This window comes from Pempheris klunzingeri, chromosome 18, assembly GCF_042242105.1.
Source record: "Pempheris klunzingeri isolate RE-2024b chromosome 18, fPemKlu1.hap1, whole genome shotgun sequence".
Taxonomy (NCBI): domain Eukaryota; kingdom Metazoa; phylum Chordata; class Actinopteri; order Acropomatiformes; family Pempheridae; genus Pempheris; species Pempheris klunzingeri.
This window is the reverse complement of record NC_092029.1, coordinates 10,352,783-10,378,302: the sequence shown is the minus strand read 5'-3', so window position 1 is coordinate 10,378,302 and position 25,520 is coordinate 10,352,783. Positions and strand designations below refer to the sequence as shown.

At 41.4% G+C, this 25,520-nt stretch overlaps 1 protein-coding gene across 1 annotated transcript; it reads right to left on the bottom strand.

The window, feature by feature from the left end:
* Positions 1-14,127: 14,127 nt before the first annotated feature.
* LOC139218248 (bcl-2-modifying factor-like) lies at positions 14,128-24,352 on the bottom strand. Its single transcript, XM_070849810.1, has 4 exons — positions 24,246-24,352; positions 21,009-21,248; positions 19,354-19,571; positions 14,128-16,152 (listed from the first exon to the last, which is right to left on the bottom strand). Exons 2-4 carry the CDS (start codon positions 21,223-21,225, stop codon positions 16,036-16,038), a joined length of 552 nt encoding a protein of 183 aa, XP_070705911.1. The 5' UTR covers positions 21,226-21,248; positions 24,246-24,352; the 3' UTR covers positions 14,128-16,035.
* Positions 24,353-25,520: the final 1,168 nt, after the last annotated feature.

Sequence of the window (25,520 nt, the reverse complement as noted above, 5' to 3'; positions counted from 1 at the left end):
CTGGGAAATCACACAGAATTCAGACTATCTGTGTCTAAAAGGAAAGCATTGGTGCTCATTTCCTGTAATTTTCTGTTTCAGCGATACCACACCACATAAAAACCAAAGCACTCACAAATGCAAAGGAAAGGGGGAGAGAACTGTTTCTCAGCTCCCAAGTCAAAGAAAAAGTCCCCTGACTGACTGCAGACACATACAACTAGGAATTAGTTGGTGAACTCAATGAACTATCCCCCACTTCATTTAAAGAGGCAGGTTCTTCATCATCCATAAATTTGAGCCTCCCATCGAGTGTCTCGAGTTGAGATACAAGCTAGCACTTATGCTCTCCCTCAAGTGTCCTCATAAACCACATTGTTTCCAGCTTATTCTCCCTTCTCCCTGGAGTCGGGCGATGCCAAAAGTTCCCCTCGCAGGCCTGTCCTCCAGGGCTTGTTTGGGGACATCTGCTGCCATGTCCAAATATTGTTTTTGGCTGAGCCATCGCTGGCTCTGCTGCGAGAGAATAGAGCTGGGAACTATTTTTACCTCAGCGGGATAGACTGTGTTAACATACAAAACAATGCCTCTATCCCGTGGTCTTCCAGCTGCAGAGCAGTGCAGCAACTGCTGGAGAGTGCAAACACACAAAACATCCAAGTCAGTCGCTGGTGATCAGGGGGGCGAGCTGGTGGTAATAACAGTATATGTGAACTCTTAACCTCTTTGAAAGTCTCTCTGGTTTTGAATCTCCCGAGCAAAGTTTCTATTTAAATGAAAGTAAGAGACTAGCTTGCGAGTTTCAGAATATATCATGTCATGTTTCATTTGGACAGCATGATACTGAGCTTACTATACTGTGACTAAAAGTGATTATGATAACCACCAGAGATTAACATACACATACGCCACGATCCAATACATGAAAATCAAAACCACCTCCCCTGTGAAAATCATAATGTTCATGTTTTTCTTGTTTCATGTGATTCTACTTTATTTTATGCCCAAATGTCATCCATAGAAAATTACGCCCATAGTTTCCAAGATGTTGCATAGAGATAAATATATATAGTGATTGAAATTATTTTACTGTTAAAGTACTCTTTCATCACTCATTGCTACATTCAAACAGCCTGCTACATAAACACTGATAAAACACAATAACTTGGCTTGAGAAGAGTTCCCCGGGTACCCCTCCCAGACTCTTTAGCTTTCTTGTCAACACATTCCCACGAGACCTGAAGTCACATTTCATATCCGTTTATTGCGCTAAATGAGAAGAGCATCCAATTCATTTTCTTTTAAGTTTACAATGGACTTCTTAAGGCCACAGTTTATGCAGGGACCTTAGGTTTTTCAGGGCACTCAAAGGAAATTATACTCAGGCTGAGTAATTGAAATGAAAACACTGGAAGGAAAAGGATGTGTGTTTTAAGGGAAGACATAATGACTGCTCACGTTGTTTGCCCTTCACATCATATTACAGTATTAATAGACTTCTTCTGTTCCACTTGGCAGTGGAGGAGAGTTCTGGAGTGAGAAATAACAATCAAGAAGTCAATCAATTTAAAAAACAAAACAACCATTAATATATGAATGGTGATACATGCAGGAAGATCTGGAAATGCTGCTGGGATCTATTTCAAAGGCTTACAGATTTTATTATTTTCCCAATGCCTTCATAATATCTTACTCATTCATCCATTAGGTGCAATATATTTGTAAAATGTAGAGAAATGCAGGTCAGCACATTGCAGAGTTGTGACGCTTCGAAGTAAATGTAAACTGAGCGATCCCATGTCTGGGTCCAAAGATTACAGGTCAAAACAAGGTGACATACTTGTTGTTACCCAAGTAGGATTGCGTCATTAACTGATGAGATTTGATAGTGTAAATAGAACGGTCCTTGGTGCAGCACAAGAGTGCTTTCCTTGCACGCTGGGTGTGTCTCTGTTGGCTTTATAACCTGCTGATAACTTGGTCTCATTTGACTTCAAATTCTCAGATGAAACGAGGTACACTGACACTGAATATCCACAGAAAACTGGATGCAATGTCACAAAATCTGTATGAATTTAATGTAATATACTCCAATTACTCTGCAAGTAAGAACACTGTAAATCTAATAACGTTCTCTTTTTTGCCAGTGTAAGAGAGTTGCGCTCATGCTGTTATGTCCTCATTGTTTGAAGAGATAAGCTATTTTAAGATTAGGTAGGCAGTAGGTACATGTTAAAGGGGGGCTACAGTAACTTAGCATTTGTCTTCTATGAAATTAGGAGACTTGCATGAGACAGATTAACAAAGGAACGTTGAAAATCAAAGCAGCAGAGGCCAATATATCCTGTTGTTTAGTCCCCAGTACCTCCCTGCCTGGTGAACAACCAAATCCTTCAAATTCCACACTTCCTGTTTGTAGCTCAGACTTTCAGCCCGTGCTGAGATAATCAGCTGATGACATCACTATGACGCCACCAGGGTTAGTTTGTCAGACTTGGCAAAGCTTCTCCAGACCCCCAGATGACATTAGACAAGTGTTTTCACTGGTTGATTTGTACTTATCATGACAACTAAACTGCTCTTCATATGTAAAGAGCTCAAACATTACATCCTTACATTTTTTGGACACACAAAATGCTCAATGTTTACTTACAATAAATTATAACATAAAAGGGGGCTTCCATACAAAAGTACCCTATTCTTTTAATAAGCTAATCTTTTATGCCGTACACTTAGTACACTTAGAGAGGAGGGCTATCATTAAAAAGCCATCATATACAGAGATCAGTAGATTTGTGTTTATCCTGCAATAAGTCAGCTAGTCAGTTCCTTTGTTCCCATCCAGTACTCCATCCTCTCCACGAGGCTTATGCTTTCTAAAAATATCTTGTCTGTCTGCATGCACCACTTGAAAACGCAGCCAAAACCTGTGGTGCTTTCACTACCTGCTTATAATTCACCTCTGTGAACACATACATAATTATTTTCTGCCTTTTACAAAGCTAATTTGCCATACCCGTGATTGAGAAGCTGACTGAAGGCTGGATGTCGTTACTCCGCACTGTTCTTACACAATTAGTTACATATCACACATGGACATGGTATGCATGGTCATATCACCAAGTCATAATGTGACTGTGTAAACTGATACTGCCACCAACTCAGGTTTCTGGAAGCATTCATGGTTGTTTGCAGAGTCAACAAACACGATCACCAGAGTTTGACCCTCGTCCTACAGTCAGACAGTCATAAACTAAACTTTCCGGGAAGGAACACACTAGAGATTTACGATAAACATCAAAATAAAAAAAGAGACTCTCTCAGATAACGTCAGAAAGTGGAAACCAAAGATGCAAATTCTATGTAAAATAAAGAGAAACCAATATTTGGACAGTAGAGCAAGTGAAATAGTGATGTAATGATCATAGAAACTTACAGATTGACGGTAGGATGTTTTATTATCACAGTACTTTCTGGTACTGGCCTGTCTGCCAGTGTGCCAGGGTGACACCACAGTAGATAATATTAAAAATCATTCAATTCCCCACACCATGATTCTCGATAACGTTGCTGAATGCTGATTAGCAAATGTTCCAAATGAAAATGTTAATGCATGCTAACACATTAAGTTGACATCAGCATTACACTCCAAGCTGCTGTACAGCCTCACAGAGCTGCTAGCGTGAATGAAGACTGTTGAAAAGTCTTGTTCACTTATAACACAGAAATCTTTATGAGCATAAAAGAGTCCAGATCATTTGAGTTTTGTTTGTATTCTATTCATATTATTTCTTTACAATTTATTTTGTTGCAAAGTTGTAACATACACTGTCCTGCACCAAGTTTAACACGATAACTATCATAACTGTACAAATTCGCCCTCTCATGAACAATATGTTATCTGTCCCTGTATGACTAATGCTGTTAGATAACATACTTGCATCATTATTAGGTTAAAAAAAAAAAAGTATTATACTGTTGCCCGTCCTTCAGTGAGACTGTTCGGCCAACTGCTGCAGCCCATTATCTCTCATCTATCTTGAGTTAGGCCGCAGTCACCACCATATAAACACCCACTTATCATCTCAGAGGGTTATCCTCCCCTGATACAGGCCCAAGATGACAACAGTGGACAGCCATTGCACCAAGTCCCCCTGGAGGCCTGTCTGGACTCATGGGCTGCATTTAACTTTTATTACCCAAGGAGATGGTTTGGCTGGTCCCCACCCTTGTGTGGCGGTGGGGTGTGTGTATACGGGGGTCTGTGGTTGTAAAGTGAATGCAGCATGGCTCAGTCTGAGCGGAGCCAGGTAACTGAGGAGCCCCGCCACCAATTTGCAAAAGCTGCTGTCTGAGAACCCGTGACTCATGGCTAATTTTTTTTGTAGCCGTGCAGGTTTGATTTTGGAAAAAGACGATGAATAAATCTCTGAGCAAAAGGGTAGGAGGAGTTAGAGGAACCCAACTCCACCGTTGGCAAGCATCTATTTCTCTGTATGCATGTGTCCCTGAGTAAGATGAATTTCATTGACCTTCCCTCCCTTTCATTGAGCTAACAAAGACTTTTTCCTAAGGAAATCGGTTTGGACGTTTACATTATTTCTAAAAATTCTGTTTCCCAATCTTTTGATTTCAAGAAATCAAGGAACACTAGGACCCAGGATCAGCTGAGAGTTGTCTTAATACATCCATGGTGAGAGCACAAACTATAAGTAGGCTCATGGGCAGCAGAGAGGCTCATGGGCTGCAGAGAGGTTTCTAGTTCTGCTATTCTCCCTTGGTGTTGGGCTACTTTTGAAATGTTGCAACGAGCTGAATTTCTTTTGTCCCCTGGTTGGGTAAATCCATTTTTCATGCAAATTACACAAATGATATCTAAGAATAAAATTCCCCATTTCAAATTTAAAAATGTACATATACCCAAATCCTACCAAACTGACTCAAAATCAGTCAGCAACTAACAAGTCAACAACTAACTACCCTGAAACCACATAAATGGCTAAAACAGGGGAAGAAATATACATAAGAATGGGAAAGTGAAAATGGAATTCAATGATAGATAGATAGTGTGACACTATCTACAAATGTAGCATTAACTAATTAAAATATAGTGAAGCAGCATGATAAGGTGTTTCAGTTGAAATAAGGTATTAAATGCATAAAACCATTCACAGAGCTATATTTCATTAATAGTAATACCCTGCATCTAATTACACACGGCCATTTTAGGACTTGGGTGAAAAACTGTTCAGGGAAATCTGTTTTTAATGCTGGCTCATTAAACATTTATCATGTTACTTTGTAGGCATTGCAATACATTTGGTGATGACAGGATTACTGCTGGACTTTAAAAGCAGTGTACATGGTTTGGCTGGGGCACATTTGGAGTTCAGTATTGAGCTGTTTTTAGGCAAGGTTTGACTGGTTTGGGTGGTTTTGTCACACAGACCTGGCAACCCTGGGCAGTTGTTTTGGAGACTGCAGGCTGTCCCCACAATATTAGTGTTGGGTATTTTAGTCCTTCTTTATCTTACTGCTTTTTGTTGCAGAATTGGTTTTATATAGTTTAGGGTTTTGACCCTGTTTGTCACTGGTGTAGTTACTGTGCTGGGAGTTCACTCACTTCTGAAGGTAATATGGTTTGTGGTGGCACGTTTGATTGGTGTGGTGTTTTGTTTTTTTATTTGAAGTGTGTTTTGGTTTATTTTGTATTTCTCACAGGCAGAAAACCTAAAGTGCTCCGTCAGTGATGGAGGGAGGGATCCTTTTTTTTTCATTTTTTTAATGGCAGATAACCCACTCTGGTTGTTGTGGCCTCTTTACTGAAGCTCCTGTATCTCAATTTACCTATACTGGATGTATTTTAACTTACAAAGGCAGAGAGGAGAGAGAAGATATCTATATTTAATACATTTTAATATGTGGCGTTAAGGTAACTTAAACAAACCAAGTTCCACAAACTCCAATTCAGTTTGTCAGATAACAAACTGAGTGACCAACATGTCGGCTCATCAGAATTAATATTCAAATACAAAGAGTCAGTGCTAAAAAAGTTAAGCTTCACTTCAAAGGCTAGCTGTGGCTATCTCACCAGCTAGCTGTAACTAGATATAGCTCTCTTGTTTTAGTAATAAACAGTTTCTGTGACAGAGCATGTAGTGAATAAGACTGTAGGAGTTAAGAGCCCACAGATAAACCATAGAGACGTTATTGTGGTGTTTGCTTTTTCAGTCTGTTTTGTTACTGCAAATTGCTGCTTTCGCAAAAAATAGACATTTCTAATGGCGTAACGATTTTTAATGTAGTAAAATGGATGCCAGAAAGTCAGATTCAGCTCAAATTTTACAAAATATGTAGTGACGGCACTCCAGTATTGGAGGGCTGTATTCAAAACACTCTTATTATGATATTTACGAACTGTGTTGGTCTTTAATCCCACTGCTTCATACCAATTTTTAGCCACATGCAACATTATTCTGTGTGATTTTTTTTTCACACATGCAAATAAATTATCACCTCCAAAAGACAGGTAGGTGTTTGGATGCGAGTCAGTTATCATAACATGGTCCACAGAGCAGAGACACATCTATGAAGGAAGTCATGCTATTCCCCAGAGCCACTCCTCAGCTGCAGCTGCACCAACGTGTTTTGACCTAACACCCCGCTGAAGTGCTACACCTGACATGTGTGCCCTTTCACAGCAGCGGGACCTATTCTCTGTGGAAGGGAAGCTCATTTCCTCAGAGGATGGAGCCACACCTATTGAAATTTATGATGCCAGATTATTATTTTTTCCCCCCAATTGTGACCTATTTCTGTTCATCATGCTTTTCTTTACTGCATTGAAAAATATGTTTTCTGCAACTTTTCTATTCTTTTCTTTTCTTTTTGTGCATACTGCAGTTGAAAGTATCTCTCAGGGCATGTAGGCATCAATAAAAGCTGAGTGGAGCTTTGGAGGTGTGGACATAGATTGGAGATCTATTATTTCGTACAGTAAAAACGGATGTTGCTGACACTCACGGTCCAGGAAGATGCGCCTTCTTTGACATGTTCCCAACAGCAACTGTAAGACAGCGATGGCTTTTCCAGGGTGATAATTGAAATGTCATCACTCTGTGATACATCTCACGGGATTGTTCTGTAGATTGATATTAAAGTAGGCAGATATTGTAAGCTCACTTTTGTCTTTGTCTTAACTCAGTTCACAGCACAGCAGCAAACACGAAACAACTGAACAATGAAAGGGGATGCGGAAATGTTTGTCCACAACTATATCGTAAAATCAGATTATAGAGCCAGCTGCATGTAACTAACCAGGAATCCACATATACAGAAATATTATTGCACAGAAAATCCCTGAAACAAATAGTGAGTCTTTCTTTGTTGGCAGTATTGCGCCACTCTGGCTACCACCAGACACCAAAGGGTTAATCTGTGGCGCTCCCAGACAGAAAGGCAGAAGTAAACAAAAAGCGTCAGGGACCGTAGCTTCTCTCGCTGCTGAGGTTGAGGCGTGACCCTTGAGATAGGCACCGGGCTATCATGAGGGCGTCTCCCTGAGTGACTGGCCAGGAGAACAGAGAGGCCTTTGTCAGGGCTGTGAGCGAAAAAGTGCTGAGCCAAGCAGGTCCTCACCCCCTCCTCTCTTTCTCCTCACCCCTCCCCCCCACGTTTTTTTTTTTCTCTTTCTCCCTGAAGACACACATAAATGCTCATACACACACTTGTCTGTATTTACCAGCGGTCCCAGGGGATGAGGCTTTCACTTCAGCTGGTGGGAGGTTAAGGAGGGGAATACAGAGCCTGTTTTGTGGTTAAAACTTAAAGCCTGAATATGTTAGCATTGCACTGTGTGATGCATCTTTAAGATTTAATCTAACCTGCTGCAAAGGGTTTCTAACAGTCTGGTTTTGTATTTAAATCGACTTTGAGAGGAATGTCACTCTGACTGGCGAAATGTCTGCTCCTCATCTCTTAACCATTATGAGGATTAAAATAACTCATGTTTTGTGCACAACAAACTCTGTGTTTACTGGTCTGCTTGCAATTTTCACAGTGAAATTTTGCCAAGAGCACACAGAAGAAAGTAAAAAACAAAACAAAAAAAAACTGACATGTCTTTTTGAATGAGCTCTGGTTTATTTACTGCTCAGGCAAAATGAAGATGTTTCACATAAACCAGGACATCAAATTATTCTGAAACTTGAAATGAGAATGAAAACATGTCAGCATTTCATTAGGTCCATGTACAATGTGGCGCACAGTGAGGACTTCTGGGAATACAAACAATACGCCGTTATTCTTTGAAGTTACTTGACAATCCAAAATTAGTAATTTGTCTCGTGTGTGTTCTTAGACAACTTGTACTGTGCAAATAAAGGGCAGGCAGCCTGTCTGTAAGTGATTTGTGGTGAGAGTGTGTGTTTAAAAATACAGTGACACTCGCTTACCTTAACACACTGTTTGAAAAAGCAGAAACAAGCATGTTCTGCCTGCATGTGAGAAGTAAAAACAGAAAAATGCCCCAAAGGTGACAGCCATAACTGCTTTTTGACTATATAAACTGATATCAGTTCACCTTGCAGCACAACAGACTGCAGTGTGTTAACCCATTTAATCCCATCGGTCACAATAGTGACCGGAAAAAATATCTTGATCTATAGGGCTCTTAAAATGTTACTAAGAGACGTTTCAATGCAATTCCATCAAATACTGAAATAATAAGAGGTCTCAATGCAATATGTGAAGTGTCACATGTTTAGAGTAAATTGTCACATGACCAGAGCTGTTTATTTCCTGGGTGCACCATGAGAAGAGGATAGCGGTATCAAAGCTCCAAAACAAAAGGTTAGTAAAGTATGTTAAAATAAAGATAGCAAAAATATTTTTGATACACATTATCTCTAAGGTGTCTAGTAATGATATATGCATTTGCAATTACTCAATATTGTTCAGTGTGGTCATAGAATGTGTAAACATGTTGACGGTCACAATAGTGACCGATGGGATAACAAATTGTACCTAGGTGCACTCAACTTTCATGTACATATAAATGTGAAAAGTTTTTCCCTTTTAGATTCACTTTGAGTGATGTTCTGGATATGTTGGATGTAGGTGATGGCCCAGACAAAGCATGCAGCATTGCAGTTATCCCTCAAAATGAGAAAGATGCTGTCGTCAGTGATTGCGACAGTGATGGGTCAGATATGGACTATCAGGGGGACACAAGCCATTTGCCAGCCAGGATGGTGAATGCATATGCTGAACTTTTGGAAACAAATAATGACAGGAACAACAGTATCAGTGATGATTATTTCCCCCTCCCCAACATCCCTCCCACACAACCCTCCATTGTTGATAATGAAGCCACTGTTGGTAGTGAGGGGCCAAGGGCCACTATCCGCCAGAGGAGACAGCAAAAAGGGCATCCAAGGACTTCCAGCTGCCTCAGGGGCCAGCAAGAAGGGCCTCCTAGGGCCTCTAGCCTCCAGAGTGGCCAGCAAGAAGGGCCTCCAAGGGCTTCTAGATTGCGTGTTCAAACGATCAAAGACCGCTAACATCCCCAAACACACAGTATACAGCCCAAATGCTGCAGAATTTTTAAAATAAAATCGTCCCAACCCAATGGATGTTTTTCTGCAAATGTCTAAGAGAGATGACCATTGAAATGTCCAACCTCTACTCCATCCAGACAAAGGGCAAGCCACTGGGTCTGAGTATTGCTGATCTTCTTACATTTTATGGGATTCTTATAGCATCTGGCTACAGCAAGAAGACATATGCACTGGTCACTTGACAGTGATGTACACAACGAAAGCATTTCAAATGCAATGCGGAGAAATCGGTTTGACGAAATAATGGCTTCAGTACATCTTGTTGACAACTTGAAGATCACTGATCTCTTAGATGTTCCCTTCACCCCAAAGACCAAATTCATGCAGTCACCCCAGGGAACCTCTGAGGTTCTCACACAAGGAGAGAGCTTGACAACAATATTGTCACTGTGGCACCAAACATGGAGAAGTATTCTGAGACTTTTGTCAAGCGATGGAACAAGCAGCGACGTGCGTTTGACCAAATCCCACAACCAAAATGCATCAAGCAGTACAATGTGCACATGGGAGGTGTAGACCTTCATGACCAACAAGCTTCAAGATACAGTATCACAATCAGGTCTAAAAAGTGGTGGTGGCTTGGTGATCATAGTTCAAAATAGTGATGTACAAACAAATTGGGCACTTTGTTCTGAGGTTTACCTTACCAGTTATTTGTGAATGTTGCACTAAAATATCACAGTGACAATGAATATTGCATTAAAGTACAAGTTCAAATGTTACAATAAAGTTACAATACAAATGTTTCAACATATGTTACACTAATGGTATACTATGTGGAAATAAAGTAACATTGATAAATAAATAAAGTGACAACACACTATCCCACCGGTCACAATTGTGACTGACCAAAAAACTAACTTTTTTACCTACTCATCCATGAATTTAAAAAAAAATAATGATTGATTATTTCAAGGGGATAGTAATGGCATGTTATTTGAATATTTTCATGTCTAGGAAAAATTCGGGATTAAATGGGTTAATCTTTACGGAGATCAGGTCAGGCCCTCTCTGAAAACATGAACCCTCTATTTTCCTGAGGCCATGTCGTTCTGCACACCCCAACACCACACACATATGTATACACTCCTTTAACCCACATCAGTGTCTACACAAAGCAGCTGCCTGAGGGGGATCGCTTTCGAGACCTGGTAACAGAAAAGTGAATCACAGTTTATACAAGGCAGCACCTTTACTCACTAGAGGGAAGAGCATGCAAAAAAAAGATGAGGGGGTGGCTGAGCTCCAACACTCCCTCCAGGACTTATGAAATGTTTCTATTGTTCATTCTAAATTAACTTTTTAGGGACTTTTGGAGGGGTTAAATAACTGGTGTCTCATAGATGGTATCTATTCAATGACTGTGACTTTTCAGGATTGTTGCTGATTGTGGCAGCAGAAGCCTGAGAGGTGACACACACGACTGATTACGTAAATTAAAGTCATCCCATGTGATTTTGAGCAACACCACTGTCAGCGGCAATGTCTGTCAGTCCACCACTTCTGTTCAGACTGAAATATCTGAACATCTACGGGACACTTTGAGATGAAACATCCTTGGTCCCCAGAGGATGAACCCTTATGGCTTAGGTGATCCTCCTTTTCCTATTGCACCACCAGCAGGACCAAGTTTTCTCTTATCCTGACAAATACCTACTACCTATTGACTTTGGAGATTCCCTGACTTTTCCTCAGGGAACCATCATGGAGCTGACATTTTCTCTGAAATGTCTCAAAGACCATCAATTGTATCGCCAAAAAAATTGGCAGACATATCCAATCAGGATGAATTTTTAACAGAATTTGATATCAACTTTTCGCCTCGGAGCATAATGAGGTTAGACTTTTAATGTGTGACAAAATTTCCCGCACCCTCAGCTGTTTAAGCTTCTTAGCATCTTAACACTCTAAACTGAGATGCGTTAGCTGAAAGCACAGCTGTGCCTTTGTACAGCTGCACAGAGCCGCTTGTATAGCCGGAGCCTCTTGTCTCTTGTCTATTAAATAATTCAAATCACTTTAGGACTCACAGTGAGAAATTCACTTTAGAAGTAAAAATGTTTATTTCTACTGCTTCATTGTAATGTATGTTTACATGCACATTAATATTGTCATTTGAATTCAGAGAATGGTCAGATAAGGTATTAACATGCCACACTACACTTGTTTCTATTGGAGTACTCCAGGTTTCTGAAACTATGATGATATGATATGATGTTTACATATACATGATGTTTAAATCAGTCCGGCTTATTTCCCAGCAAGATTTTCACATTATTAATGTGGATTTAGAATTAACGAGTAGGCTCGTCAAAGACCATTCAAAACCAGTAATAGGAACCAGCACCAAAAAGGCTTAGTGTCAGCTGCAGGCATATTTTATTACGGAATAATGACCAAACTGACAAGCGTGTTTCATAGTTACAACATTGGACTGTAACGAGATTAAAGGAGTACAGACAGTGTGATTTTCTCGCTGTTAAAGAGAGAGGAAATCTGTTTGTGTTTGTGTGCGTGCTTTTAAAATAAATCATTGTTTAGGCTTTGCTGTTTGTGTGTAGTAAAAGAAATGAAGCACAAACCATTTTTTCAATTATCCATAAAGTTTTAATGAAAAAAACAGCAATGTACCCATTTAACAACAAAAGAAATTAAGAGAAATTGTAAGATTTCGAGAGCCAAGCTCTTATGTACAGCATATTGCACTAGAAAAAGAACAAACATCCACCGTCCTCCTCTGTTCCCTCCATCACTCCACGTCCTGCGCTGTTTGAAAACCGTGCAGTAGACACAGAGCAGTCCCAACGAAAACACAGTCAATGCTTCAACAAAAACTGCTACATCTGGCCTGGGCCTCACTTCATAGGACACATGAATGTGAAATCCTTGAGACCACTCTGAACGTAAAGAAAGCAATGTGAAGACAATACAAACTCCCGGCACACACGGCAAAGGAGTCTGAAATAAGTTCCACTGTTCAGTTCATGTATTCAAAGAGATATTGTGGTTTTCAATCCATTAAATTACATTCAAACCCTTAAGATACAGATTTTTTCAGGAATGTTGGACATGCATTTTTACTCCATTTACATATACTGAAAAAGCCCTTGAACTGAGAGTGACACAGCAGACTTGGCAAGATCCAAAATTAAAAATGCCACGACATTGAAAAAAAGCAATCATAGAAAAGCAAAAAAAGTCATGTTGTTGTTGCTCTTTCTTTGTCTTCTTACAAAAAAGATATGGAAAATTTTTGCTAGAAAATCTTTTTATAAAGGTAGCAACAATAGCTGTGTCAAATCCATGTCTAAGGTATAAAAAACACCAAATCACAGCACTTGACAGTAAAGATGCACTCTTTCTTGGATAATCAAAAAACCGATTGAAGAAATTTGATATTAAAGACACTGAAGGTTGAATGAATAAAAAATGTTTCACTTGAGTCAATGTTGCAACAGTGGTTGGTAACGACAGGCTCAGATCAACACCACGCCAACCGACAGGTGGCTGTTCAACCCATCTCAGATACAAATAATACTGGGCACCATGGTGGCTCATTCCCCCTTCAAACCTCAACCCGCAGCCCTACTAGATTGTAGATAATAAAGCACAAAAACCCAGACGAGCTAGGCCGATCCAGCATATTACAGATCTTTAAAAGTTGCAGGAATCTAGAGGGGAAGTTCAGCAGAGGAGTAGAAATAGTGAGGCGCAAAATACAGTATACAGGTAAAAAAACTTGTTGTTTTTACAGTGCACATTGATTGCAAACAGTCGTTTCTGATATTAAGAAGGTTTCGCATGGTGAAATTTGCCGTTCGTGCTGAGAGATGTCAAAGGTTAAGCCTGTGCCTCGTGAGCAGATGTGAGGAATCAAACAGATTTTTTTTTTGTATCAAGGCACAACGAACACGCTGTACTGTTTGTGCCAACTCTATTGTTGATCTCACAGAGCCCGAATGAAACAAGAGCTGTGACCAGTGACTTTTGGTAATTATGCCAAGTGTTGATGATGATGTGGCAGGTCTGTTACTCACAAGGCACATTTTGTACATTTGATTGTCTGTTGTTCACGTGATTTGTTAAGACTCACACCATTCGTGTGAGAATGCACGAGGCACATGGCTTTAGTCCAGCCTCCCCACACACAGGCATCAAACACACAACTGAATGCACATCAACAACGAGAAGAAAAGGACTGTACACACTGAGATAGCATCTATACAGTAGCACTGAGCAAATATACACAAAATAAATTAGAATAAATTATCTGAAAGAAACCAAACAAAATGAAACTTGTTCTCAGTAAGGACAGGGAGTAGTTAAACATGAACTTTGATGAAAAAGAGCGAGGGTATGAAGTTTGTGACTTTGTGACTGAAGACCAGAGTGCGTCACAATATCTGAATTGGCTCAGCGTTCAGTGTTTGCAGGAAACAAACTTTTGGTTCAGCTACTCATGTAGTCACAGAGAGGAAACCCTTAAAGTCTGTAACACACTTCCATGTTGATGTTGAGTGAAAACGATTTGAAGAACGTAAAAAGTAATAACGAAACGGCTTTGCTTGTTCAGCGTCGTCTAGTACAGCAAACAAAGACTAACAGCACTGATGAAGTCCTGCATGGAGTCCTCACTCAAAGGCAGATTTCTAGCAAACGCAACTCGTGATAAGCATCAGGTAATTAACATGGTTATTAACTACTCCCTGAAGAAAACATAAAGGAGAAAAAAAAACCCATCAGTGTCTTCAAAAGTTCATATTATGAATCTACAACAGACTGAAATAATACACCAAATGACCAATTCTTAACATCTTATTTAAAGTCCTTGAAGACTTTTTCCTTGATAAACGTTACATTGAGAAACAGTGGCTGTGTCGTTGCAAAATGCTAACGTAGCAGTAGCAAGGATGTATAAACTTTCTCCTATGCCCAAAAAATGTGTCATTGCGATAAGTAAAAGATTGTTTTTTGAACTGTACAGAAGCTGTTCTCACAAAGTTCTCAGTGAAGCTGAAGGTACCACTGGCAGTTTGGTGAAAGAAAGCACTTGAATGAAAAGTTGAGGTGATATATGCAGTATCAGCACATCAGGATTGAATCAGTGCTCGAGACATTTAGATTCACCCGGAGTGAAATAAAATAAAAATGCATCTCTGTAACCCAAAATGGTTCTGTAACAAAGGTATCTGTAAAGAGGTGTATTTCATTGAGAACACAGCCATATTTTAGGAAATGTTTTGCTATGGGTGTCAGTTTGATTGCAAATGCAACAGATCCACAAGTCTTTACTTCCTTCCACCGGCTTGAATATTGCTCCCCGCTAAAAATGCTGATAAATGTAATCTCTCTCAAAGGCGACCCACAATGCAGCAAAGGGCTAAGTTGCGATTGTCAATCCAGCCACAGAAAGAAATCCTGAAACACTCTAGAAAATGATGGCATCTATCCAGAGATTTTCCGGTGTTTGATTGTTCTCCAGTTCCCTGATCGTAATCCCACAAAGGAGATTTGCTCGACTTTGTGCTCATTTGGTTTCAAAATTACTGCAGATTTTGGAAACAGTAAACCGCACACACTCCCACATACGTATGATCACCAATTGATAGAGTGATCGCTATTACAATGTCAGGTCTCGGCTAAAATATCATCAGTACACCCAAATTCAAGTATGCACGTGTTTAAATCAACGGGATCTGAATCTACACAGTGGGTTGTTGGGCCACTTTAACAATATGAGTGGTGCCAGAGATGGAGACGCGGATGAATGCCACAGGTGGATGTAATGTCCCTACGTCTACAGTGGAAGCTGGTAAAACACGCATCTAAACTGATCAATGGTGCAACACCAGTGTGAAGCACCGCCACAATGTCATGACAACCATTTTCAAATTAGCCAGTGTGGAACAGTAAAGAACAAGTACAGGGCTTATTGTTTTTCTAAGAATAAATTAGAAATGTGCCTCGAGTCCTCAGGGTTTTAAGTCAGTAATTCAGCACAGAAATGTCCACATCCACAGTTTGACACCAAATATTAAAATTGATCTCTTTCTTATGATTTCCTTGACGCAAACCAGTTGTACTGTGGCAGGAAAGAATAAGGCATTCCCTGGACTGATGGAGGTCCTTCAAGACTTGAAATACCAAATAAAAAGAGCAGTTTACTGTACAAAATAGGTAATCTTACAAATATTTCGAAAATATCTCTTCAAACACAATGGCTCCTTCTTGGAAAGACGAAAAAAACTGAAAAAAAAAAAATTGTAATCAGTCTCCGTCCAGCGGCGACCAGTGTTTTCTTCATCTCATCTTCATATTCAATTAGAAAACAAAATCCAAACCCGTGTTCCATCTTACAGTGCCATCTCTGAAAGTCTGGTCCCTTGTCCCCCCGAGGGGGAGAAACAAGGGCTGAGGCAAGGACCAGCAGGAAGTCCCTTCATCTCTGAGCTCCTCTCAGGCGGGGGAAGAGAGCCTCTCTGGGAAACAGAAAGCCAAACAGGGCCATCGTAAGGCGCATCCAGGCAGGCAGGTTTTGTCTCTGATGCCTCATAAACTGCAAGGAGACAAAAAGAAATACACATTAGTTTATTAGCACCAGGGAAGGCACGTTAAATCACAACTACTGTGCATGTAAGATTATCGTCTTTTCATTAATGACAATGACTTTTCTGCAGCCTCTGATTTCTTCAGGTTTCTTAAGGTAAAGCCACGTGAACTGTAGTAAACCCTGTGAGCTTAAACATATGACTGTTTCCACAACAGTTAGTTTGTGTCTAGCAAACATGTCTGTCACACGCACATCCCGCCCGATACTTCTGCACAATATACTGTACACAGTAGGTGTATTGACTCTCTGATTTCGGAGGAACTCTCCTTCCCAGGCAGACGTTAATATATAGCAATAGCGATGCTTGATTTGGCTGTTTTCTTAAGTGAAAGAAGTTGATGAAAATGGCCGGGCTAACAAGTGTAAAACAAGACATTTTTAACCCGCAGGAGCTGCCACTCATGATAATGTCACACTTTGCTCCTCCCTCAGGTCTGAGATAGTCCCTCTTCTTAAATGTTGCACTGTTGACTTCTAAACAAGAGATTCAAAGTGAAATGCTTTCAGACAACTCGCTGCCTATTTCATCACAGCTCTCTTGTAGCAGCAAAGTCAGCTGAATAATTATCAAGACAAAGACGAGGAAACTGAAAACTGCTCCCTCCTATGGCGCTGCCTTCTCCCAGCTCTGTCATCTTCTATCGGGGTGTGCGGCCCGCATGGACTACAGACAGATGAAGGGGTTCCTGCTACAGCCTGCAATCTCCTCTCTCCCCCTCCTCATCTCTGATCCTGCACAGCTCCCACTGGCTTTCTGAACAGCCGCGCTCTAATATTGCAGCCTGTTGCATAAGCATTCTTGTTACGATCTCTCTCCATCAAGATCTCTACCAGCCTAGCAATCAGAGTCTGCCACAGGCTATTTGATGTAGAACTAGCAGACTGAACTCAACTGAACCAGCACCACTAAATGTAACCCTAATTGTCCTTAATTGCCTTAATTCTACGCTGCAGAGCTTATTTAAACAGTGCACTGGTTTGTTCCACATGAGGCCCATCTTTCTGCTGTCATTAGCATGGGTAGTGGAGAATGGTGCGTATTTTGTTTGCCCAGTTCAGGTTAATGCAAGCGATTAAGAAACCTGGAAATAAGCACATAATGCCGGCAAGGTTTAACTTTATTCCCTGAAATTTCCCTGAAAGTATAAGCATTTTATTGGCCACAAAATAAATCAAAATTCACAGATGAGACTCACACCACAAATACAATGTACTTCATATAAACAAAAGCCCACACATAGGCTCACACCTGAAACTTCTGCTTGGAGAAGCAAGTGAAAAAGTCTAACAATAGCAGCAGAGACAATACAGAGAGGTGATTGGATATCATAAAGGATCACTTGTGATTATTCTCCCTTTGGAATATTCCTGCAACAGCAGTATCAGATCCTGCAGGATAAAACTAACTCGAGTGCAGACAGCAGACAAAAAAGAAAACGCTCTCTTATCTCTTTGTCACAGAGTTACACACACAGACCAAAACACACACAAATACGCACACACTGAGGCAGTCAGCGGGACAACTGAGGTATTGTGGGTAGCCATGAGTCAGGCTCTATTTTTAGATGCGCGTATAAACAGCCCGGCCAAGTCTACCCAGACACAGACATGCTGCTCACTCCTGTTCGTGACAGTCACATCGGTCTCACCTGGTTCTTCTCAATCTTTGTACACTCTTTGTCAAAATCTCTTCCCACGTATCACTCTCTGTTTTCATCTTTTTTTCTGTCTTTGTCTTTCTTCTCCCCCATGACAAAACAGGAACAGCAGCAGATAAGTAATGTGATACCCCTCCCAGGATATTTGTACTTATTAACAAACTTCATGGTCATGTGGCTTCAGTGAACTCTCAGTCAGTCCAGTACCTGCTTTTCAAACACTGACACAGGTCACCCCCTGCCCTGTTATCAAACATACTGTGATACCAAAGCTTGCCATGGGAGAGGAAGAAAAGTGTGAGTGGCGCTTGGAGGTCGAACATGCTGTCAAGACACCTTGTAAGATTGTGACTCGTGTTTTTTTTTAGGATTTTATCCCTTGACATGCGCAATTAATATATAATAAACAAATAACATATCATAAACTAAACACAGCATGTGCGCTTAACTATTCCCTTAGGATCTTTAAAAACCTCCACGCTCAGTTCCCTTCATCATCTCTGAAGCCCTCACGAGGCCTATATTGTTTCATGTCGTATGTTCAGTATTAAGAACTCATTTCTGTCTACTTTCCAGGAAACGCCACAAGTAACAAACACAAGGGGAAAAGGAAATCAAACAGGTGAGGGCAATTATTCAATATCCTCCTCTGTCTTTCTAGACCAGGAAATGTATCCTTAATACTCCTATTCACTGTAATGGCCTGCTTCTATTGACTGCCACTGACACAGTAATGGCAGCATAGTCAGTAACCCTCTGCTCAGACCGAGGTGCTGTTTCAGTAGTTAAGAAGACAATGTTAACCTTGATCCCAGAACCAAACTAAGAATCAATATTTAGACACTGACAGGGAGAGAGTGTGTTTCTATGATAGTCTCACATGTCACAATGTATTCCAAGCAGCCAGCAACACTGACTGGATACACATTAGTTTTATATATTTAGTGTCCTGTGTGAAGTCACTAAATCTTGGATTATTTATGATTTAGGATTTTTCCCTCAGCGGGGCCAAGAAAGCGGTTGAATCACTGCACAGGCTACTTTTATCCAATGTGGGTTGTGGCCAATCCAGCTGGCAAAATGTTTGGTCTCGTTCCTCTTAAGAGTGAGCCACAAATTGGCAAAAGGTAGCTTTGATTCGAGTCTCTAATTGAGTCAAAGCTGACATGCATAAACAGTTCACATGTAACACTCAAACATTTTGTCTCAAGTCAGCAAAATATAGTTTAAGTCCGAGCAGGCCATTAGACTTGCTGTCCCTTGCAGCTGACAAGTCTTAGTGATATGCACAAGAAGATGTTCAACAGGCAAACAGAGCATTTAGGTAAGTAATATCCATTTCTTCTTTGAGGAAATGTATGTCCTCTTGTGTTGATATCGTTTACACTTTGACACCTTGGGCTTTAGAGCGCATACAGGCTCTACAGCAGGTTGTTTGAAGTGGGAAGTAACTTAAGGACCCAATTCACCGCTTGCTGGAGAGGCTTACCAGTTCAACATGATCCTGGTGGAACTTGTCTCCGATCTCCCGGAGTTTACGACCAATCTGCGCCTCGACGCTCACCCCCGCCTGCTCCACTGGCCGCTCGGCCATCCTGTCATCTTCCTCCCCACTTCCCTCTTCCTCCTCCTCTTCAATCTGCCTCTCTCCCCGGTCCTCCATGGGCTCAAACTGAGCGGGGAAATGTGAGCGTAATCCGGCGTTGCCTAAAAGGAAAACATCAAGCTTCTTTAAACTTGTGTTGCTGTTGGATCTCTAAAATACCAAAAGGCTGTTGTCAGTGTCAACGCCAAGATGAATATGAGGAAAAGAGACACTGCTGTTATCGATTCAGTAAAACCACTTATGTTTTCCTTTTTGAATTTAGACGAGGCTGCAAAAAACCTCAGAAAACACTCTGTAAACTGTCGTAAGATAAGCCCAGCTATCTTGATTACTATTAATAACCTCAAACACAGCTGTGTCTGACCAGCTATGTCAAATATACAGAATCTACTTTACACTGCTGCTATATGACTTTCTGAAACACAAACAGGTTTTATCAGATCTTCTCAGGTGGACAAATTACAAGGTAGGCACTCAAAGTACAACTGAAGAATCCACAAACAAGAAAGAGGGAGAATGTCGGTAGGTGGAAAACTCCAACCCACTTATTAAATCAACAACGGCCTCAGTGAACTGCAGCCTTGCTGCGGGCCGTGCCATTCAGTTCACTCAGTGCTTCTGCCTTCTGCAGTCATGCCACTGATAGGGAAAACAATTGTTTTATGTTATCATGAGTGCAGAATGCCCTGCTATTCTGCCACACAGAGGATCTTAATACCTCTAAGAAACTGAGCACTCTGGCTGGTGTTTGGGAGAAGAAATGGCACAGCGCCAAGTGCATGACATCCATTACTGGTTAGATTACAATGAATGTCAAGGTAATAACAGTCAGTGGTGTTCATGTATTGATGACTTTAAACCCAGAACAATGTACCTCTCACACACTGACACTGAGTCAACAAATAAACAACATTCTACTTCAACATTCATTCAATTCAATTAGGGTGATGTCACACTGATTTAATTAGAAATGGGAAAACAGTATTGGATTAAAACTGATGGACATATTAGCGTGGGTATGTGCCTTTATGTATGTATGAAATAAGTGTTGTCTGTTTTTTATTGTTTCAAGCAATGCTCATTTAAAAATAAAACAAGACACTGGCTGGAATGTGATCATCACTTATCAGATTTAGGTTAATAGCATATTAATCTACACGGTAAACAAACAGTTTCTTAGAATGGCATGTTCTCAGCATGCGTGTTATACGACAGGGGGATCTCCCAGCTTCAAGGGAAATTAATTTCTAGGCTTGTCTGTTTTGCAGCAATAATTCAACATGGAATTTGTCTTGCTCAATAGCACAAGAAAAAAGAAAACAATAGTCTCCAGCTGTCATCCTATCTGACATTTATCAAATCAGATTGACGGTTTTAATCACTTGGGCCTTTGACGACAGTCCCCAGTGAGTAATCTACGAGATAAAAAGAATGACTAATGACTGGGGTTGCACATTCAATCCTGTACACTCACTATCTAAAACCTTAAGCCCACCTCACTTTCAGAAGGCTTACATGATTATCTCATCCCTCCTTACCATGAAAGGGTATGAGAGGCTGAGGGTGCAAGCCGCAGGGCAGCGTGCCGATGCTGTTGTTGTGGTGGCTCTGCGGCGTGGGCACGGCAGCAGTGACAGCAGCGAGGGCCTGTCCAGCCACAATCTGTGTGGCTCGGTCTTCGTATTTGACGTCCCTAAAGGGCGTTCCCCAGAGATGCGAGATGGGCCGTGACATGTCCTCCTCCTCATCATCCATCCGACGCCTCAGCGGTAAACTCCCTGGAGAGAAGAAGGGGACACGAGATGGAAACTTTAGAACGAGATGACAAGAATGTGCATTTGCAAGTGTCTCAATGTATTTGAGGGACCGTGTTGGACTGTTTTTTATGAGCTTTAGCTCACAGCTAATATGAGTGTGATTGGTTTCAAGACCATAGAAAAAGTGTCAAGTATCATCCTGTTATCAGTGGAAAATTTGCCCTCTGTTTGATGGAAGATTATCTCATCTTGTCTACATTAAACGAAAATAAATCATTAGTCATAATAATGCCCAGTGAGAGGCTAATGTTGTGTGAGGTAATACTGAAAACAAACATAGTCTCAGAGGCACAGATGGATGTCAATTTCTATATAAAAAAAGGAAATGAACACATAAGATGCCAGCTGAAGCAAAAATTATCTCTTATAACATAGTGATGAGTAGTAACAGGAGCCAAACGTATGGAAACACCCTGTGTAGGGGGACCCAGTGGGCAGCTAAAAATGCTATCCCAGATTTCAAACCCCCCTCCCGCAGCAGATTTTGCCAAGCTGTTCCTGATAATGTGCCAAACTGTAATTGAGTGCCAAAAGATCTACCGAGAAGGCTTTTTTTCCCCCCTCAGAACTACCTTAATCTGGAACAGTGTGCCACAGAGCAGCGCACAGTCAGGGGGATTAGCTTCCTCCTGCACAATTCTGCAGCTCAACACTAAGACCTGTGCTCATCGTTCCCTCTCTCTCTTTCTCTCAACCACACAATCACTGGACAGTTGCCTGTCTACCATCGACACACACACACACACACACACAGACAGACAGACAGACAGACAGACAGACCCACTCATATGCACACATCAGTGGGTGGTGCGTGAGTGAAACCTCAGTGAAACCAAAGTTCTGGCTAGACTGTCATGTGCTGCATGCAGCAGCCGTTTCATGAGGGAGATAACGAGTTTCACTCCATCCTCAGCTGTGCCTTCTGAACGCAAACACTCACACCCTCTTCCTCCTTGGCCTCATGCCACAGTCTGAACCACCGTTTCATCTTTTTGTCATGGGTGCCTGTCTTTTTCTTTTCTTGTGTAAGTGGAGACTAATGGGCTGGGATGACTGGCAAAGGGAAAAGTTGAAACTGGATATACTGGTATTGTGTTTACTGAGCGCGGAGGCGACAGTAGTATATCTCTTTGTCAAAGTGTCCCTTTGCATGATGTCACATCATATGGAGTCAAAGGAGGAAAGTATTCATTGACCAGCTATGGAAAATCACTGTCTGATCAGCTGTGTGTCTCTGAATCTCTCTGTTTTTTGGTAAACAAATTGACCCACACATCCTCTGACCACTTGTTTTCAGGGCTTTTAAGAGTGAAATTAGTCCAATCCACACTAATTAGTTTTGCATTACAGAAATTTCACAACAGCTCTAATCTACATTAACTTCTCCTCCAGGCAGTTAAGTGGAACATTAATTACTGCTATGCAAGCAGTAAGGGCTTCTGTCCAACTGTTTTACAAGTTTCACTGAAATCAAATGTGCACTTGTGCTGTGTGTCGATGGCAATGCGAGCCCCGTCTTGAATTTCCACTGGCAGCCAAGAGAGGACTGGCAAGATTACCATAGTGTCAGACACATAAAAAACAAACATAGACAGGGAGACACACTGAAAGACATCACACACACACACACACACAGAGACACACACCGCCTAGGGCAGGAGGGAGGCCTGGCAGCCACCACAGTGCTGGTCAGAGGCTCAAAGCTGCAGCAGAAAGTGGCTCCCTCTGCTGCACCATCTGTGCACCGGGCTCTGCTCCATGCACGGCTCAGGGTGGGGGTGCAAACAAGGTGAGCTCTGCTGCTATTTCACCTACTGCCTCTATGAAGGAATACATGTCCTGTGGACATCAGTGTGGAAGTGACAGGCTCGAATAAAGCCATGGACGCTTCTTTACCTCTCACCGGAGAAGGACAATAGCCAGTCCAGATATAATGTTATGTATTTGTATTGTGATATTTTTTGTTGCTGACACACTGGAATGCAAAGCTGTTGTTGTTACCACTGGGATGCAAGCTATTGTATCTGCACTCCTAGAAAAAGTTGCTAAGTGATCATTTCATCAGGCAGCTTTAAATCCTCCGTGAGTAGGCTCCGGAGGACCACCGGGGATGTGCTGCATCTTCATCCGCATCAGGAGCTCAACACTCCGGGCAGCTCGGCGCGTAAACACGCGATGTCCGACCGCTCATCACGGTGCTCACAGAACCCACAAACCGGCATCCGCAACATCTTCTAGTGAAGAAAAGTGTCGAAACAGACTGCTGATATATAGTGCTGACAAAAATAATAACAACCACAGCCGAGGTTGCGGATTTAAACTCAGGGTTTTCCTCTTTTACAGTGTTTTTCTCGCTGAAAAAGTAGATGCAACTTTAGCCGGAGTCTTGCGTATTTTGACAGCAAACTAGTGGGGTTTCCAAAACATTCAGAGCAGTATTAGAACAGTGCTGGCCGCATGGCTCCCTGTATCCTCCGCTCACTCCTCAAAACAAACATCTCAGCGTTAACAGAGCCGACAGGTTCGCTCACTATCTCCATTAGAAATTCACTCACTGCACGCAAAGACAAACAAAACATGCCATTAAGCTGTGTGCGACAACCGCGTGGCCTTCGGTTACACTCGTTAGCTGGAATATTGTGTACTGACTCCTAAGATAAAGACTTCACACCGATGGTGGTGTCTACAGACCGGGCAACATCAGCCGGGACGCTGTGGGTGAAGCGCCGCTCCAGTCACAGAAACAGGAGAGGAAAACCTTCACTGGTGTGCGGACCAGGACCTAAATACACATATGAAGCCATATGCCAGCTCTCCGGTAAGTCCGCTCAGCCCGTCCCTGCCCGGACATGCCCGAGCTGCCCGCACTTTTGTTGACAAACTCCCAGGAACCACGAAGCAGGAGACGGAATAAAAGCACGGTCTGTCCCTTTAAACCTGAATTTGAGCCACACTCACCGCCAGAAAATGCGCTTTCCGTTGTGATCGGTGGTATCTTGACGCCTTGCTGTTACCTTGTTTCCTACGGACGGTGCTGGAGCGACTCGTATCCCTCTTTGCATCACAACCACTCATAGATGTTTGCTGACTACAGACAGGGTTGTTTTTTTTTCCCTGTGCCAAAAAGGGTCCGCCTCGGCTGCTGGGATCCGCCCCTACTGAATAATGTGAAAGGCACTCAGGGCCAGCTACATGCACTGTTATGCAAATACTGAGAGGATGAAAAATACAGTTATCGCCTTTAAAAAAAAAACATTGCATTTGTATTTTAGCAATTGGTCAGTGTTGGAGTGAGCATTTTGTCGATTTATTTGAGTAAAAGTAGTAGTGATGGACTAAATGTACTCGATTATAAGTATAATTCTTGTGTAATGTATGAGAAGCATTTTTTCTGGTATAGTTGATAATTTTAAGTATTCTGTATGTTACAGGATAAACAATGCGTCCCATATTCTCCGTTTTATATGCACAATCTTATTTTTTAGTAGCCTAACTAAAACTGTCAAATAAATATGTATTTATCTCTGAATTATAGTGGCATAAATGTATAAAGTATAAAATGGAAATGCTCGACTAAAGCACAAGTACCTCTAATTTGTGGTACATTTACAACCTTACAGCTGCATCTTTTGCCAAATCAATCCATTTGGGTCTTCAGCATTTAAGATAAAACATATCACAAGCTGCTACAGATTTTTAATTAGATATTGAGCTCATGTTGTATTGTTGTTGAGGTGAAAAAAAAAAATAGAAATATATTAAAAAAAAATATTATGCCTGGCCCTTTAAAGGAACAGTCCTCCTCGCGACCATAAGCTGGTGACACGCAGCGGACCAATCAGATGCTTTGTTTTGGTCCCGCCTTCTGCTTCATGTATCTTGACACGTGGAGGGGGAAAAACACAAACCCAGATAAGACATGTGACCGCTTTCAGCGCTCCGCTCAGCTGATTGGGAGCTGCTGCCGGATAGAGTGATCGAACCCACCCAATTACTGGGTCTGTGTGATGATGAGTTGTGTACTGTCAAGGCAACACATGCATGCCAGTGTGCCATTTTATAGCATGATGTTCAGTACTGTATGTCTATGTGTCAGCAAACATTATTATATAGAACTATTACTATTAAGATAACTGTGTACATTTATTCAACTACTGCATTTCCTGCGATTCAGATGCAGATTTTGTAGTTTTTAGCTCTGCAGCCATAGTCAGTAGAGATTATGCTTTTACA

Bases quoted from the DNA above. Each gene is read 5' to 3' on its own strand.
- LOC139218248 (XM_070849810.1), bottom strand. From the start codon at position 21,225: ATGGATGATGAGGAGGAGGACATGTCACGGCCCATCTCGCATCTCTGG. The intron at 19,572-21,008 runs GTAAGGAGGGAT...TTTTCCTTTTAG, and splicing joins GCCTCTCATACCCTTTCATG to GCAACGCCGGATTACGCTCA. The intron at 16,153-19,353 runs GTAAGCCTCTCC...GTCTCCTTGCAG, and splicing joins ACCAGGATCATGTTGAACTG to TTTATGAGGCATCAGAGACA.